This window comes from Eptatretus burgeri, chromosome 8 (genome assembly GCF_056783735.1).
Source record: "Eptatretus burgeri isolate ZD-2024b chromosome 8, Ebu_testis_v1, whole genome shotgun sequence".
NCBI lineage: Eukaryota > Metazoa > Chordata > Myxini > Myxiniformes > Myxinidae > Eptatretus > Eptatretus burgeri.
The window spans coordinates 950,815-970,227 of NC_140968.1; the positions used below are offsets into that span (position 1 = coordinate 950,815).

The following is a 19,413-nucleotide window of genomic DNA, read 5'->3' on the forward strand; positions in this document are numbered from 1 at the left end:
GAACCCCGACAGTCCGACTCTCCTCCAGACCCGTCTTGACTGCTGCTGCCACACTTTGCCGCCGCCTCACCTCTTCAACTCACCCGAGCCCGAAACAGAAACTCTCTACTGCTCAATTCGCCCCGCGCTCGGCGCTTTATAGTGCGACAGGAGAACCCATATGCAGATTTCCGGATCAGGATGGGCTCGGGGGCGGAGCCACGCTCGCCCATTGGACGGAGGAAAAGTGGGCATGAATCATTCCTGATCCTCGAATTTGCATATAGCGATTCTACTCCGACGCGCCTGGAGGCGGGGCCAATTTTCCCCGCGCTTAATTATTGGACGGATCGGAAGTGGGCGTGAATCATTCCTGATCCGACTTCCCCTCGGAAAGGCCGCTTTTTGCACCTGAGGCTCGGCGCGCGTCCCGCACGAGGCCAGGACAGCCTGACGCTCGGCGTTCACAAGCGGTGCGGGAATGGCAGCAGAAGGAGAGGCGAAGGTGGTGGAGGGTTTATTGTGGCGGTGATGGCCATGGCGACGCTTGGAATGGCGGTGATGTGATGGTTGCGAGAGCGGGTTGTGAAGGTAAAGGCCGTGGCTGTTGGCGTTGTTGTGAAGCGGCGTTGCGGTTGGTGGTTGTTGTGTGATGGCGGTTGAGACGTGCTTGGTTCAAAATAAAGATAGAACAGAAAAACAGCTATCTTGAAGGGTCGCAGCCCGAATGAATCACATTTATTCCCTCTAAACAACGGGTTTGGGGCTAACTACACATGTACTTACAGAGATATCTCACCTACGGGACCTGAATGGTGGTTTGCGAATTTCCTCAACCACAACAATATTGTTGTGAATTCTGGCCCGTCCGGCAGCTTGACTCGAATGGCGACCGCGTCGCCCACCGGAACTGACAATTCAGTCGTGACCGTCCGGGAACTACCGCCAGGAACCAGTCACGGGTGGGGGTTTAACCTCACCACAACTTAGTCCGCATTCTACCCGCGCGAAATAGGGTCCGATCGCCGAATGGTCGATTTACCTAAGTACCCGCGCGGATAGCGTACCGAGGAGTTGTGCCATGCCACAGGTCGACTCCGTACACGAACCGCTTAAGCGGCTTGTTCCATACTGCAGGGAAAACCAAGCGGAGTTATCCTCGACCTTGACGGTTCAGATTAGTTACCGGGTGTTTTAAAACCCACTATTAATCCCTTACGTGATGCAAGATGGAGATTCAAACAAAGGAAAGGACGCAGCGAAACAGGGAACAATTGGACCAGCACATTTATTGCGGAAGCACGGAAGGCACGTATATTAGTCAAGCAAGAAAACACAATAAAAGCAAGCAGATCTACAACCTAATATGATTTACACGGCAACACTTATAACAGTTCTACTTTTCAAGACTGGTGCCACCCACAGACATTTACACAAAACCCCAAAAGAAAAGAAATTCGCGACTTCCCTTAGCGCGTCGATTCCTTGGCGACCGTAACTCCGAGTCCCTCCGGCGTGGTCCACTGTGCTCGTGCCTCCGCCTGCACGTGTCGTCCGCCCGACAGGGACGAACGAACAGAACCTCCGACCAGGAGCAATCACCACAACTCTCCACAATTCTCCTCAGGGACAACCGACCGAACCAACCAGGGGCAAGGACTCTCCACCCCTCGACAACCGACCGAACCAACCAAGAGCAAGGACTCTCCACCCCTCGACAACCGACCGAACCAACCAAGAGTAAGGACTCTCCACCCCTAGACAACCGACCGAACCCAACTCAAACGCCCCCCAACTCGAACGCCCACGCCTTTTGTAGGGTAGGGCTCTGCCATTCGCTCCGCCCCGTTTCTGGCTCCACCTCCCTTCTGGAAGCTTCCAAAAAGGGGCGTGCCCTCTTGTTCCCCCCTCCCCGCGCCGTGCGGGGGATGAGGAAAGTCAGTTTTGGCTTGGGGCCAGGGAATTATTCCCCCAAAATCAGGCCCCCACCTTTTTTCACCTTTGACCTCTGGCTCAAATCGCACCTCCCCCATGCCAAAGCGCGGGAAAAGCAGAAGGGAAAATCCGGCAGGAGATATTCAAGCGGGAGTTTTGGGCGGGAGATGCCCCTTCGCACACTGGTTTCTGCTGCCACTCCGCTCACTTCATCCGTCCCACGGAGATCGTGACCGCACGGTGCTCGTTGAATGGCGAGTGGCAAGGATGTGGTAGCGTAGTTGTAGAAGGTGGCGTAGTGGTGTGAATGGAGTGATTGTTGGCGTCGTGTCGTGAATGGCGTGATCATTAAGATGTTGGTTGTGGCGATGTTCGTTGTTGTTCTTGCACCAAAATAGCGACAGCAAAAGAAAAACGACTATCTGAAGAATCGCAGCCCGAATGGATCACATATATTCCCTCTAAACAACGGGTTTGGGCTAACTACACATGAACTCACCAATTTATCTCACCTGAAGACCCAAAATGGTGTAATGCGAACTTCCACAGCCGTAACACTATGCTTGAAGCAAGACATGAATATGCATGAGGAAAGACATGAAGATGCTTGAGGCAAGACATGAATATGCTTGAGGCAAAAAATCAATATGCTTGAGGAAAAACAAAAATATGCATGAGGCAAAACATGAATATGCTTGAGGGAAGACATGAATATGCATAAATATGCATGAATGAATATGCATAAAATGAATATGCATAAAAACCATGAATATGCATGAGGAAAAACATAAATATGCTTGAGGCAAAACATAAATATGCTTGAGGAAAAAGATGAATATGCTTGAGGCAAAACATAAATATGCTTGAGGAAAAACATAAATATGCTTGAGGAAAAACATGAATATGCTTGAGGCAAAACATAAATATGCATGAGGAAAAACATAAATATGCTTGAAGAAACACATAAATATGCTTGAGGAAAAACATAAATATGCTTGAAGAAACACATAAATATGCTTGAGGAAAAACATAAATATGCTTAAAGCAAGACATAAATATGCATGAGGAAAAACATAAATATGCTTGAGGAAAAACATGAATATGCTTGAGGAAAAACATGAATATGCATGAGGAAAAACATGAATATGCTTGAGGAAAAACATGAATATGCTTGAGGCAAAACATAAATATGCTGGAGGAAAAACATAAATATGCTTGAAGAAACACATAAATATGCTTGAGGAAAAACATAAATATGCTTGAAGAAACACATAAATATGCTTGAGGAAAAACATAAATATGCTTGAAGAAACACATAAATATGCTTGAGGAAAAACATAAATATGCTTAAAGCAAGACATAAATATGCATGAGGAAAAACATAAATATGCATGAGGAAAAACATGAATATGCTTGAGGAAAAACATGAATATGCTTGAGGCAAAACATAAATATGCTGGAGGAAAAACATGAATATGCTTAAGGAAAAACATGAATATGCTTGAGGAAAGACATAAATATGCATGAGGCAAAACATAAATATGCTTGAGGAAAAACATAAATATGCTTGAGGAAAAACATAAATATGCTTGAGGAAAAACATGAATATGCTTGAGGCAAAACATAAATATGCTTGAGGAAAAACATAAATATGCTTGAGGAAAAACATGAATATGCTTGAGTAAAGACATAAATATGCTTGAGGAAAAACATAAATATGCTTGAGGAAAAACATGAATATGCTTGAGTAAAGACATAAATATGCATGAGGGAAGACATGAATATGCTTAAGGCAGACATGACTATGCATAAATATGCATGAATGAATATGCATAAAATGAATATGCATAAAAAACATGAATATGCTTGAGGAAAAACATGAATATGCTTGAGGAAAAACATGAATATGCAAGAGGCAAAACGTAAATATGCTTGAGGCAAGACATGAATACGCTTGAGGCAAGACATGAATATGCATGAGGCAAAACATGAATATGCATGAGGCAAAACATGAATATGCATGAGGAAAGACATGAATATGCATGAGGAAAGACATGAGTCTGCTTGAGGCATGACATAAATATGCATGAGGCAAGACATGAATATGCATGAGGCAAGACCTGAATATGCATGAGGCAAGACCTGAATATGCATGAGGAAAAACATGAATATGCATGAGGAAAAAAATGAATATGCATGAGGAAAACATGAATATGCATGAAGAAAAACATGCATATGCTTGAGGGAAGACATGAATGTGCTTGAGGAAAGACATGAATATGCTTGAAGCAAGACATAAATATGCATGAGGAAAGACATGAATACGCTTGAGGAAAGAGATGAATTTGCATGAGGCAAAACATGCATATGCTTGAGGAAAAACATGAATATGCATGAGGCAAGACATGAATAAGCATGAGGCAAGACATGAATATGCATGAGGAAAAACATGAATATGCATGAGGAAAGACATGAATATGCATGAGGAAAAACATGAATATGCTTGAGGAAAGACATGAATATGCTTGAGGAAAGACATGAAAATGCATGAGGCAAGACATGAATATGCTTGAGGAAAGACATGAATATGCTTAAAGCAAGACATGAATATGCATGAGGCAAGACATGAATATGCTTGAGGCAAGACATGATTATGCTTGAGGAAAGACATGAATATGCTTGAGGCAAGACATGAATATGCTTGAGGAAGGACATGAATATGCATGAGGAAAAACATGAATATGCATGAGGAAAGACATGAATATTGTTGCGGGCCGGTGACCCGGTGGCGAGAACGACCACTCGGTGGGGGAGGTTACGTCGTCTCCCACCAGACTCCCCGGAATTGTTGGCCGTCGCTCCGGATAACTCTGTGAGGCGGCGGGTCGCTTAACCAACGGTGAACACCAATACCTTCACCGCGTAGCATCGGTTCTTTCTGTCTAGAACCAATTTTCCTAACTAACCACGCGGTGTCGTCTTCCGGGGAACCACGCCCTCGGCACGTCTTGCTCAACCCGGGTCACTCTACCGACTGCGGTAGAGTTCCAACTCCCGACTACCAACTCCGGTTCAGGTGCAGTCGAGCAGAACTGCCAAAGCCATGCCAGCTCGGATGAGCAGATTAACGGGAACAAAGAGCCGGCTGAAACTCAGATCCGAAACATGCTGGACCAATGAAGGAAAGGGCGAAAACAAACTGGGAACATTTCTGCAATAATTTATTTATAATAAATGAGGAAATGTATGTGGCACAGAAACAGGTTTATTGGGGTGTTATGCAGGGGAAAGAAAGAAGATGTAGTGCGACAAGTTACAGCAACTTACAAAGCAGACACAGAGCAGACTTATGCGGGAATTATACAGACAAGATTTACAATGATCGAAAACACTTATACAGTTTCTACTTATTGGAATGGTGCCACACACTCAGACACACACTCGGTCAAAATAAACCCAGTTGAAGGAAATGGAATTTTGCAGCCAGCGAGGGAGGCGGGCTGAGGTCACAGTACTTTCGAGTACCTGAGTCTCAGGGAAAGGAATGCTCCATTGTGCGGCACCTGCCAACGGTCGTGCAGTCAGGTCCAAAGCCGCCCGTGTGGAGTTCGGGTCTGTGGAGCACTCGAGTGGACCGTGACCAGTAGTCGGCCGTCGAGCGAGACGTGAGCAGAGCCAAGCAGCGGGAACCCCTTCGTTTTCCAACCAACTCCGGCCTCCAAGCACAGAACGAACGAACCCCAAAGAACTGAACGAACAAGGATGATGTCGTGGTTTATAGACCTCCCTCAGCGTGGCGGGCCCTTGGTCAAAACTGACGTCACTATCCGCCCTGATTGGACGGGGCTCCCATGGGTCTGCCCTTTCTGGGCGGGGCCTCGGTCAGGCACCGGCGAGGCCCACCCACTTCATGCGTGCAGACTCGTTAAGAAAGAGTTGGAGCGTTTGGAGACGCCAACTAGGAACTGCGACAGCGAAGATTCTGTCTCGGAAAAACGAGCCTCCAGAGACAACAGGTGGACCGTGGTACGTTGTTGCCAGCGAACCGAAGACTGCAAGCGCTCGGGTACCGTGGATCGCAATAGAGGATGGGATATAATGATTTATTACCCCAACTAAAAAAACATCGCAACGCACCCCTTCGTTTTCCCACGACACACATTGCACTACACACACTACACACAAGGAGGGATTCTGTCTACACATATACTTAATGGCATAACTGACTTGGGACACCTGTATGTTGTGTGCGTACGGTTCTTTGAACCATAACACTACCCCCCCCCACCCACCCCCCTTTTGCTGGACTCGACCCGAGTCGTTTAACATTCGTGTGGCATGCAGGTGTAGGTTTCCCCAAGTACGTTTTACCTACAGATACCTGAGCGCGACATTTGGATACATGTCCCAAAAATAAATAACCTCATGCGTTGCGTAACTAAACTAACTGACTCATTCAGACAACTTAACTATATTGCTGGCACTAAAAAAAAACAGGTGGGTTAGGACTATGTACATTTCTAAAATTTACACTACCCATGGCTCAGGACCCGTGACTTGAGGAGAGAACAAAAACAAAGGCAACATTTGTGGATGAGTGCACAGCAGGCAATCGACAATCGGGCATCTTCAGGGCCTTCAATGGTCCCTTGTTTGTCACTGAATTTTTTTTTTCATTTCAGCTGCTGGAGGCAACTCATCCGAACACGGCAGGCCATACGCCATTTCACAGGCCATTTGAACTGGCCTTTATGTAACCAGGAGATATCCGGGCTGCTCAGTGCAGTCCCCGGTCCATTTGAACTGACCTTTATGCAACAACAAGGAGATGGATGTACGGGCTGTGCAAATGCAGTCCCCGATAATGCGGCTGCCTGCAGGGCAGTCGTTGCAAACACTTTCAGAGATGGTCCTGGAGCACATGGTGAAGGTGGTGACATGGTTATGCAATTAAAGGCGTGGGCAGGTATGGCAAACGGAGTCAAGGCAAAGGCAGGAAAAGCATGGCATGGCAAATGCGGACCAGGTAAGGTGCAATGCAACAAGTCGGCACATGAAGCTGGCCAGCCTCGGCGTGGTCTTGTGAGGTTGTGGAGGGAGTGTGGTGGCGTTGGCCGATCCGAAGACGGGTTCGAACCTACTCTACGGTCTCCCCCCAAACTATCGCCTTTGCCTGTCCTTGTCCATACCCACCCCCATTAGCTTGCAACAACAACAAAAAAACGACGAAATTTAGACTTTTTATTTTATTTTATTTTTTATTTATTTATAATTTTATAATTACGTGTGTCCCTAACCCCTTTATTGTCCTTGTTCGGCTAACCTGTCCTGACTGTCTATCCCCAATCCCTAAGATCCCTTTTTGAGGAGATTGAGGAAGACACTTGTAAGTGAATCTGTCTCGAGGCCCAATGCAAGCCTCAGAATAACTCGAACAGATTTCAGCAATTTTCCAAGGTGAGTCCAGCGGGCAACAAAGAGCAAAGGGATGGATGGTACTAAGGGGTACACATTTCCTATCTATCCTAGCATTTATTAAACGTTAATCTATCCCCGAGGCTTTTCAACACGCCTGTCTCTTTAAACTATCGGTTCGACCAACCACGATTCCCGTCACCTTGTGTTGGCGTTTATTATTAATTTGGGCCTGGCCTGCAAATTTTCTCTCGTGCCCTTGCGCAATTTCGTGGCTGGGCAGCGTGGCTCCATTGACAGGGATACCCATCTGTCGAACTCGATCCTCAGCCACCCCGGGTTGCTGAGGCTGTCTCCGAGCCTACCGACTCCGTATGAACGTGGGGGATGCCCTTCCTGGCATCTTCGCCATCGATGCCCATGTGACATTTTGGTGCTCCAGGTCCCGTTTCCGTGGGCTACCCGTGCTCATTACACCAACTCGGTCCCTTGGACCCATGGGCTACTCTGGCCGACAACTTTGGTTCCCAGGGTGCCCTCTACTCAATACGCATATTTCAACAGCCACGCTCCTCGCCAATCAATAGACTCCTGCACCCTTCAAAAGGTTTCGTGCCTTCGTTCGACACCAACAACAAACCGACATCCGTTTTGGTTAATTTAACTAACCCACTAACTAACATTACACTAACCCCGGGTTCCCTTGGGTGGGATTCACTCCTCCCCCCAATCATTCGTTCGCACCATGCATTCCACATTCACTCCACTCACACTCGGGCCCGCTGACCCAGGTTCATTCATTTTGTTGCTTTTTCTTTTATTTTATTTTATTTTTTTCACACCAATACTGACGCTCTGCTTGCGACGTCCCCCAAACTAAGCTCGTGCTCCCCATCATCCCTTATCCTAATGCACGTTCCAGTTAATCTACGTAGCTAATCTACGTCCCCACTACACGTACCATGTCTGTCCATGTCTCCAATACATTCTAAATTCTAAACTAAAATTCCCCCTAACTCGTGCCACCAGGCCCCATGGAGGACTGCTCATACCCCATGAGGCCGGTCTATCTAACGCTAAACCCTTCCCCTAACTAGTGCTCCTTTGCCCACGACGAGGATGTTTGCCACATCTCGGCCGGGGCATCATGTACTCGTGGCAAGGCTCAGCAATCTTTGCGTCGCCAGAGCGGCGGTTTACAATTCACTCATCCCTTCCGTTTGAGCTATACGTGAAGCCATAACATCGCCCCATTAATTGCATTAACCGCTCGCTTTTGAAGTATTCCCCATGCGAGCCAACGTGTGGTACTCAACCGGCCTTCGTGCCGCGCATCGTGATAGTGGTAACCTAGTTTAACTAACCCGGCTTTCGTTCCGCGCATCGTGATCGTGGGAACCTAGTTTTACTCACCCGGCCTTCGTGCCGTGCATCGTGATAGTGGGGACCTAGTTTAACTAACCCGGCCTTCGTGCCGCGCATCGTGATAGTGGGGACCTAGTTTAACTCACCCGGCCTTCGTGCCGCGCATCGTGATAGTGGTAACCTAGTTTTACTCACCCGGCCTTCGTGACGCGCATCGTGATAGTGGTAACCTAGTTTTACTAACCCGGCCTTCGTGCCGTGCATCGTGATAGTGGGGACCTAGTTTAACTAACCCGGCCTTCGTGCCGCGCATCGTGATAGTGGGGACCTAGTTTAACTAACCCGGCCTTCGTGCCGTGCATCGTGATAGTGGGGACCTAGTTTAACTCACCCGGCCTTCGTGCCGCGCATCGTGATAGTGGTAACCTAGTTTTACTCACCCGGCCTTCGTGACGCGCATCGTGATAGTGGGGACCTAGTTTAACTAACCCGGCCTTCGTGCCGCGCATCGTGATAGTGGTAACCTAGTTTTACTCACCCGGCCTTCGTGACGCGCATCGTGATAGTGGTAACCTAGTTTTACTAACCCGGCCTTCGTGCCGCGCGATCCCAGCGGATGACGTCACTCGCACACGGAGCGCTCCGCGCGGCTGACCACGCACACGGGCCCGGCAGGGTCGCCATCGGGACTCGCTCCGCGCACTCTGTGAACAGTACTCGCAGCGAGCAGCACATCGAGTCCCACACACGTGCTCACATGGGAACATGTGCTTCCCGAATTTAGTCGACACAATTCGCCTCCATTTAGCCGCGTCCGTGCTGGCGTCTTGTACCAAGCGCGGAACGTTTTAACGCCGGCTCTCGATCACGCAAACGTCCACGGTTGGGCGGTTTGCAAAATACGGGAAGGATCTCGCACACAGCGTCCCGTGGAGCCGGCGTGGTTTCCGAAATAACTCCGTCCGTTATACGACCCACGTCTCCCGTCTGGGTCGGTCCGCGTCCCGTTTCCACACGTGCACTCATAAATTCCATGTCATTTGCACCACTCGCACGTTCCGACACACACTCTGGGACAATCATACTGGGTGCTTGGGTTAACACAAGAGATCCCGGGGTATCTGCACCCCCCATGCTCGGCATGTACCCTTTCGCATCATGCAACGGCTCCACCTCGTCACGTTCTGCCTCGAGGGAGCAGATAGTCTCCCTTTGTTCCTGTGGGAGGTTAATCCGACCCCCGCATTGAGTCCCAATACGTTCCACAAGCTCAACCCCAACGTCCCCCACCAGTTCTCTGTGTGTGTGCCCCTCTTTAATTCCACACAATTCAACCTTTACCTCGTCTATGATACCCAATTCCTGGCTTTTCGCCTCTACTTGTCCGAGTTTACAGGTTTCACTCGCGACTATCGTGGCGTCACTCGTCACCTCGACATCGCCCGTCGTCTTCACGGTCCAAACAGCCTCCACACTTCCCCTCGATTCGGTCATTTCCCCACGTAGTGTACTGGTCCCATTAAAAAAAATTCCGGACCGTGTTTTTCATTTCGCCCTTTAGTGCCTGCGTATTCGCATCCATTCTTTGCATTAGTATCTCCAACATCTGTCTCATGTCAAATGACCCCGGCGAAACCGATCCACCACGATCGGGCACGGATCCGACAAGGGTCGTTCGGTCCTCCATGGGGGGAATTTGATGCAGGGGGACCTCCGGAATTGTCTCCATTGCCCCCAATGCTACCTCTGGGTTTGGCTGCAGGGAAAGATCTTCCTCACAGGTGTTGTCCTGAGCCACAGATTCCTTTAACATTATATCAGAACCCACGTCTACCAACTCGTCTTGGTCTGCCATGGTTCGGACCGAGAATACAATAACATTTGACTGCTCTTAATTTCGGAGGGAAGGGTGGCGCGGGGGGGGGGTGGTTGTCAAGCACACACCTCGTCCGAATCCTGTAAAAAACAAAAACAAATTTTTAATGGGTCCGTCTCAACTCCTGACACCAAACTGTTGCGTTTGGTTTCCCGTAAATTTCTTTGTGGAGGCGTGGGGGTTTGAATCCCACTACCTCACTACCAAACTGTTGCGGGCCGGGGACCCAGTGGCGAGAAAGACCGCTTGGTGGGAGGAGTTAAACGTCGTCTCCCACCAGACTCCCGGAATTGTAGGCCGTCGCTCACAGATAACTCCGTGAGGCGGCGGGTCTCTTAACCGACCGTGGAACCAATGCCTCCACTGCGTAGCATAGGGTCTTTTTGTCTAGATCAATTTACCTAATTAACCATGCAGTATTGTCTACCGGGGAAACACGCCTTCGGCACGTCTTGCTCGAACCGGGTCACTCGACCAACTGCGGTAGAGTTCCAACTACCGACTACCAACTCCGGTTCGGATGCAGTCGAGCAGAACTGCCATGGCCGTGCCGGCTCGGATGAACAGAATAACAGGAACAAAGACCCGGCTAAAACTCAGATCCGAACCATGCTGGACCAATGAAGGAAAAGATGAAAACGAACTGGGAACATTTCTACAATAATTTATTTATAATAAACGAGGAAATTTACGTGGCACAGAAACAGGTTTATTAGGGTGTTATGCAGGGGAAAGAAAGAAGATGTAGTGCGACAATTTACAGCAACTTACAAAGCATTCACAGAGCAGACTTACGTGAGAATTATACAGGCAAGATTTACAATGATCGGAAACACTTATGCAGTTTCTACTTATAAGACTGGCGCCACACACTCAGACAAAATAAGCCCAGTTGAAGGCAAAGGACTTTTGCTGCCAGGGAGGGAGGCGGGCTGAGGTCGCAGTTCTTTTGAGTATCTGAGTCTCGGGGAAAGGAATGCTCCATGGTGCGGCACCAGCCAACGGTCGTGCAGTCAGGTCCACAGCAACCCGTGTGGAGTTCGGGTCCATGGAGGAGCTCGAGTGAACCGGAACCAGTAGTCGAGCCATCGGGGCGAGACGTGAGCGGAGCCAAGCAGCAGGAACCCCTTCGTTTTACAACCAACTCCAGCCTCCAAGCACAGAACGAACGACCCCCAAAGAACTGAACAAACGAGGATGATGTCGTGGTTTATAGACCTCCCTCAGCGGGATGGGGCCTTGGTCAAAACTGACGTCACTGTCCGCCCTGATTGGAAGGGACTCCCATGGGTCCACCCTTTCTGGGTGGGGCCTCGGCAAGGCACCGCGAGGCTCGCCCACTCCTCGCGTGTGGACTCGTCAAGAAAGAGTTGGAGCGTTTGGAGTAGCCGAATAAGAACTGTGACAGAGAAAATTCTGTCTTGAAAAAAAGAGCCTCCAGAGACAACAGGTAGACCATGGTATGTTGTTGCCAGTGAACCGAAGGCTGCAAGCGCTCGGGTACAGTGGATCGCAATGGAGGATACGATATAAAGATTTATTACCCCAACTAAAAAAACATCGTAACGCACCCCTTCGTTTTCCCACTACACAAAAGGAGGGGTTCTGTCCACACATGTACTTAACGGCATAACTGACTTGGGACACCTGTATGTTGGATGTGTACGGTTCCTAGAACCGCAACAATTTGCTTGAGGCAAGACATGAATATGCTTGAGGAAACATGTGAATATGCATGAGGAAAAACATGAATATGCTTGAGGTAAAACATAAATATGCTTGAGGAAAAACATAAATATGCTTGAGGAAAAACATGAAGATGCTTGAGGAAAAACATGAAGATGCTTGAGGAAAAACATAAATATACATGAGGCAAAGCATAAATATGCATGAGGAAAAAAATGAATATGCTTGAGGAAAGACATGAATATGCATGAGGAAAGACATGAATATGCATGAGGAAAAACATGAATATGCATGAGGAAAAACATGAATATGCGTGAGCAAAAACATGAATATGCTTGAGGTAAAACATGAATATGCTTGAGGAAAAACATGAATATGCTTGAGGAAAAACATAAATATACATGAGGCAAAGCATAAATATGCATGAGGAAAAAATTGAATATGCTTGAGGAAAGACATGAATATGCATGAGGAAAGACATGAATATGCTTGAGGAAAGACATGAATATGCATGAGGAAAAACATGAATATGCATGAGGAAAAACATGAATATGCTTGAGGTAAAACATGAATATGCTTGAGGTAAAACATGAATATGCTTGAGGAAAAACATGAATATGCTTGAGGAAAAACAGAAATATACATGAGGCGAAGCATAAATATGCATGAGGAAAAAATTGAATATGCTTGAGGAAAGACATGAATATGCATGAGGAAAAACATGAATATGCATGAGGAAAAACATGAATATGCATGAGGAAAAACACAAATATGCGTGAGCAAAAACATGAATATGCATGAGGAAAAACATGAATATGCATGAGGAAAAACATGAATATGCATGAGGAAAAACACAAATATGCGTGAGCAAAAACATGAATATGCTTGAGGAAAGACATGAATACACTTGAGGAAAGACATGAATATGCTTGAGGAAAAACATGAACATGCTTGAGGAAAAACACAAATATGCGTGAGCAAAAACATGAATATGCTTGAGGCAAGACATGAATATGCTTGAGGCAAGATATGAATATGCTTGAGGAAAGACATGAAGATGCATGAGGCAATACATGAATATGCTTGAGGCAAGACATAAATATGCATGAGGCAAAACATAAATATGCATGAGGAAACACATGAATATGCATGAGGAAAAACATGAATATGCATGAGGAAAAACATGAATATGCTTGAGGAAAAACATGAATATGCTTGAGGAAAAACATGAATATGCTTGAGGAAAAACATGAATATGCTTGAGGAAAGACATGAATACACTTGAGGAAAGACATGAATATGCTTGAGGCAAGACATGAATATGCATGAGGAAAAACATGAACATGCTTGAGGAAAAACACAAATATGCGTGAGCAAAAACATGAATATGCTTGAGGAAAGACATGAATACACTTGAGGAAAGACATGAATATGCTTGAGGAAAAACATGAACATGCTTGAGGAAAAACACAAATATGCGTGAGCAAAAACATGAATATGCTTGAGGCAAGACATGAATATGCTTGAGGCAAGATATGAATATGCATGAGGAAAGACATGAATATGCTTGAGGAAAAACATGAATATGCATGAGGCAAGACAAATATGCATGAGGCAAAACATAAATATGCATGAGGAAACACATGAATATGCATGAGGAAAAACATGAATATGCATGAGGAAAAACATGAATATGCTTGAGGAAAAACATGAATATGCTTGAGGAAAAACATGAATATGCTTGAGGAAAAACATGAATATGCTTGAGGAAAGACATGAATACACTTGAGGAAAGACATGAATATGCTTGAGGCAAGACATGAATATGCATGAGGAAAAACATGAACATGCTTGAGGAAAAACACAAATATGCGTGAGCAAAAACATGAATATGCTTGACGCAAGACATGAATATGCTTGAGGCAAGACATGAATATGCATGAGGATAGACATGAATATGCATGAGGAAAGACATGAATATGCTTGAGGCAAGATATGAATATGCATGAGGCAAGACATGAATATGCATGAGGAAAAACATGAATATGCATAAGGGAAGACATGAATATGCATAAGGAAAGACATGAATATGCATGAGGAAAAACATGAATATGCATAAGGAAAAACATGAATATGCATGAGGCAAGACATGAATATGCATGAGGAAACACATGAATATGCATGAGGAAAGACATGAATATGCTTGAGGAAAGATATGAATATGCATGAGGAAACACATGAATATGCTTGAGGCAAGACATGAATATGCTTGAGGCAAGACATGAATATGCATGAGGAAAGACATGAATATTCGTGAGGAAACACATAAATATGCATGAGGAAAAACATGAATATGCTTGAGGCAAGACATGAATATGCATTTGGCAAGATATCAATAAGCTTGAGGCAAGACATGAATATGCATGAGGAAAGACATGAATATGCTCGAGGAAAGACATGAATATGCTTGAGGCAAGATATGAATATGCATGAGGCAAAACATGAATATGCATGAGGAAAAACATGAATATGCATGAGGCAAAACATGAATATGCATGAGGCAAGACATAAATATGCTTGAGGCAAAACATGAATATGCTTGAGCGAACATATGAATATGCTTGAGGCAAGACATCTGATAATATTGTTACGGATTCGCGCCCGCCGGCGTGCTGACGGCCACGTAACTCGAATCGCGGCACGTCGCCCACCGGACGGACAATCCAGTTGTGACCCTCTCGGACTAACGCCGGGAACCAGTCACGGGTGGACCTTTCGGTCTCACCGCGATCGAGCCAATCAGCCCCCGCGTGGGATAGGGTTGCTCGCCAAATTCGACCTACCTAAGTACCCACACGGAGGGTAGACCGGGCGATCGCACCTCGCCGCAGGTCGACTTCGGACACGGGCCACTTAAGCGACCCGTTCCATACTATTGGGATAACCGAGCGGTGTTATTCGTCGACCTCGACGGTTCGATTAATTATCGGGCGTATTCAGCCCACTACCAACCCTTTACGTGAAGCAAGATGAGGATTCAATGAAAGAAATGACAAAGCGAAGCGGGAAAGCGAAGTTCAACACAAAGCACATTTATTCGCGACGAACGGAAAGCACACATATTCAATTCCACCAAAAGCACATAGAAAAGAAAAACACAATGCAATTTACACAAAAAGCAAATGCGACAATGCAGATCTAATACCGATTATGCGAGCACATGGCAACACTTATACAATTTTACTTCACAGACGGCGCCGACAACACATACCCAAAACCAAGGAAAAGAACACCCTCAAAGATGAGGCGGGCCTGAGGCCAAGACCGGGTCGGGCCTACCCGTCTGATGATGAGACGCGGAGCGGCGATGGTGCCTCAACTCCGCGGGCCTCGCGGGGAGTGTCTGATAGGGGGTGGGAAAGGGGCCCCCTTGGTCGCACTATCTCAGCGCGGGGTGAAACAGGAGGGGGTTGCTGATGCTCGGGGTATAGAGGATTTCCACTCTGCCTCGAGCCCCGCGACGAGCGTCTCCACCTCGGCCAGGTCGCGCCGTCGGCCTCCCTGGTGTGCAGCTCCCTGCACGACGCGAGCACCCCCTCGTCTGCCCTCACCGCCTCTCCACAGCTCCGTCCCCTCCGTTCCGACTCCAACGCACACGACGACGACCAACTCCTTCTTGCTTCTTCTTCCCAACTCCACCGCCCGCGAAGTCTTAACTCTCTTGTTTTCTTGACTGACGAACGCGGTCGCTTATATCAGCCCCGTGGCTTCGCTCTCTCATCTTTGACCCCCTCCCTTCGACCTTTCACCTCGCTCCCCATTGGCCCGAGAAAAAGTGGGCGTGAATGCTTTTTGATCCATAAATTTGCATATATCGATCGCCCTCCAACGCCCTGGGGGCGGGGCCAAATCGCCCCTCGCTCACCGATTGGACGGAACAAAAGTGGGCGTGTGTCGTTTTTGATCCGTTTTTGAAGTGGAAAATCCGTGGTTTTGTACACGCTGTTCGGCGCGCGCCCTGCACGAGTCCAACACCGGTACCCACAAGCGGCGCAAGAACGGTGGCGATGCGACGGTTGCGAGGTGTGACGTGAAGAGGCGCCGCGGTGGGTGGTTGATGTTGTGGTTGTGGTGGTAATCATGGCGGTTGGTCCAAAATAAAGATAGCAAAAGAAAAACGGCCATCCTGAAGAGTCGCAGCACGCATAAATGACATGTATTCCCACTAGACAACGGGTTTGGGCCTAACTACACATGTACTTACCGAGATATCTCACCTAAGGGACCTGAATGGTGGTTTGCGAATTTGGTAACCACAACACTACCCCCTCCCCTTTTTACAGACTCGTCCCGAGTCGTCAAATTTTCGTGTGCCATCATGTGTAGTTTTCCCCTAGTACATTTTACCTACGGATCCCTGAGTGCGACATTCATGGTATTCGTGTCCCCAAAATAAATAACCTGAGGGCTGCGTAACTACCTAAACAAACTCACTCACACGGACGACGGCAATAAAATTGCCGGCGCTAGGACAGACATGCCGGGGGCGCACTCATATGTACAGTACATCTTAACCTTAACTTACAAATTTTACACTAAACCATGGCCCAGGATCACTGAACTCTGCAAAAGAAAACAGTTAGCAGGGAGCCAGGCTGCTCGCATGCAGTCTCTGGCTCAAAACAATGCAGGTGACAGGGAACGTGGCTGGCTGCTCACACGCAGTCCAAGGCCTTCCTTTTTGAACTGAACGCAGTGAACCACAACGGTGCATGGGCTGCACAAACGCAGTCTCCGTGCCAGCTCAAGTGGCACACGCAATGAACACAACGGATGGATGGATGGACACAAACACGGTGCATGGGCCGCCACTGCAGGCCCGTGTTGTAGCTGCCAACGGGGCAGTTCTTGCAGCTTGCAAACTGTTGCCTTGATGATCCTGGCGCACATGGAAATGAACAGGGGGGGCAAAGCAAAAATTGAACGGGGCTGGTGAACGTGGGCAGTGGGCATGGCATGGCAAAGGTAGCAGGCAAACACAGCCCGCAGAATAAGGCCGCTGCAGGCAAACACAGCCGGCAGATGAACTGGCCGGCACAGGCCTTGAAGTACCACAGCTGCAGACGATCCGGCCGGCACAGGCCTTGCAGCAACACAACAGCTGCCGATGAAGTGGGCCGGCCTTTGCCTTGCAGCAACGCAGCCAACAGATGAAGCTGGCCAGCCTTTGCCGTTCAGTGGAGGTTGGTGGAGGGAGTGCGGTGGTGCTGGCCACTTGGAAGGCGGGCTCGGACCTACCTACCTGTTTCCCTCCCAACCTATCGCCTTTGCCTGTCACTGTACATACCCACTCCCTTAATTTGTCAAACCCCAATTTAGCCCCAACTTATTTTTTTGTCGTTTTTATTTTTACTCCCCCACTATAAATCGTCCCCTAACCCCCTTTATCGTCTTTGTTCGGCTAACCTATCCTGTCACCTAGCCTACTCCCAACCCCTACGTTCCCTTCCCGGAGGGGAATAAGGGAGAGCTAGCGTCCTGTGTCGAGGCCCAACTCAAGCCTCAGAATGGCCTCCCCAGAGTTCAGCGATCTATAACACAAAGTGGGTCCAGCGGCCCACAACAACAGCGAGGGGATGGATGGTGCGGAGGGGTACATCTCCTAATCTACCCTAACAATTTAACTGTTAAACTACCCCGGGGCTTTCAACAAGCGCCTCTCGCTTAAACTATTGGTTCTATAAACCCAGATTCCCGTCGCCTGTGTTGGTGTCCTCACAATTTCGGGCCTCGCCCCCCAATTTTCTCTCCGTGCCCTCACACGGTCTCCTGGCTGGGACACGTGGCTCCCTTTGGCAGGCACGACCCTCTGCCGATTCTCCCGCTATGGCACCCCCGGGCACTACACTGCCTCCGAGCCTACCAGCTCCCTAACACCGGGGAGTGCCCCCCATGGCACCTCCCCTGAAACGCACACGTGGCAGGCTGGCTTCCCGGGCCCCTTTCCGAGGGTCACCCATGCCCACAACACTGCCCACGCGGCTAATGGCGCCCCGGGCCCCCGCACCAAGCAGGCGCACCCGTGCCCACTACGCTATCCCGGCCCCCCATGGGCCCATGGCCTACCGCGGCCGACTAGCCTGGTGCCCGGGGTACCCACTCAGCGATACTCACCTTTCGCAGCCACGCTCCCAAGCCCGTCAACAGGGCTCCTGCACCCCTCCAAATGGGTCTCGAGCCTACTTTCCCACCAACAACAAAACGACCTCCATTTTTCAATTTGACTAACCCAGCTCACTCACTTTACTCTGACCCCGGGGTCCCTTGGGAGGGAGTCACTCCTCCCCCCAATCACTCATCGCACCATGCATTCCCCATTCGCTCCATCCACACAGACCCGCTGGCCTCACTCACTCATCATGTACTCACCTCACAACTCTTCAACACACACACCGCTGAACTCTGCCATCCTTCTATCTGCATCCCCTAACTAACTCGTGCTCCCACGTCGTCCCTTAAACTACAGCACGTTCCTTTTAACACTACGTAGCTAAACTACGTCCCCTCTTCACATCCACAAGTCTGTCACTGTCCTCAAATAAATCATTTTATTTCCCAACCTAAAGCTCATCTAAATCCCTCTAACTAATCCATTCCACGGACTCCATGAGGACTTACCCCTGCCCCATGGAGTCGGTCTAACTAAGCTAACCCTTCCCCCTAACTAGTTTCCATCCTGTGCCCAGGGTCAAGGGGGTCTTCCACCCCTTGCCCAGGAATCCTGTGCACCCGAAAGTGAGGCTTGTTTGTTTTGTTTTTTTCATGCGCATCACCAGCGCGGCAACTCGCGCACTTTACACCTGCCCGTGACGTCATGCAGCTGCACGTGTTCCTCGTCCCTGCTTGGACGGTACTATTCGGCAGGGATACCCCTCCTGCCGGATTCCAACCACACGTGCAGCCATGACGTCACCGTGCGCAAAAAAAAAAACACAAGCCCCACGTCTCGAGGGGTTCCCCACGCGAACACATGTGCTTTGCCCGTTGGAGCTTAACACACACGATCGCGTGGAGAACCCGTCCGGTCCAAATCCATTTACCTGCCTAAACTTTGTCCGTCCGCGGGATCGGCAAATCCACCGCGTGCGTTTCCGGAC

General features: G+C 48.5%; 1 protein-coding gene across 9 annotated transcripts in view; it reads right to left on the bottom strand.

Moving 5' to 3' along the window:
- Window positions 1-19,413, bottom strand: part of LOC147020897 (uncharacterized) — a 52,097-nt gene that overhangs the window by 19,918 nt on the left and 12,766 nt on the right. For 4 of the 9 annotated variants that reach the window (XR_015060661.1, XR_015060666.1, XR_015060662.1 and 1 more), the window contains exons 1-2: window positions 8,890-9,257; window positions 6,723-6,826 (exon numbers count right to left, since the gene is read on the bottom strand). The exons of 1 other annotated variant lie outside the window; for it this stretch is intronic. Coding sequence is in view for 2 of the 8 variants with exons in the window: in XM_085890540.1 (XP_085746666.1) it covers window positions 6,723-6,826; window positions 8,890-8,909 (124 nt within the window). In the remaining 6 variants the exon portion in view is untranslated. Of the gene's footprint in view, window positions 1-6,722; window positions 6,827-8,889; window positions 9,258-9,281; window positions 10,156-19,413 lie in introns of those variants that run through there. 4 more of the 9 variants (XR_015060660.1, XR_015060663.1, XM_085890538.1 and 1 more) reach the window with 2 other exon arrangements.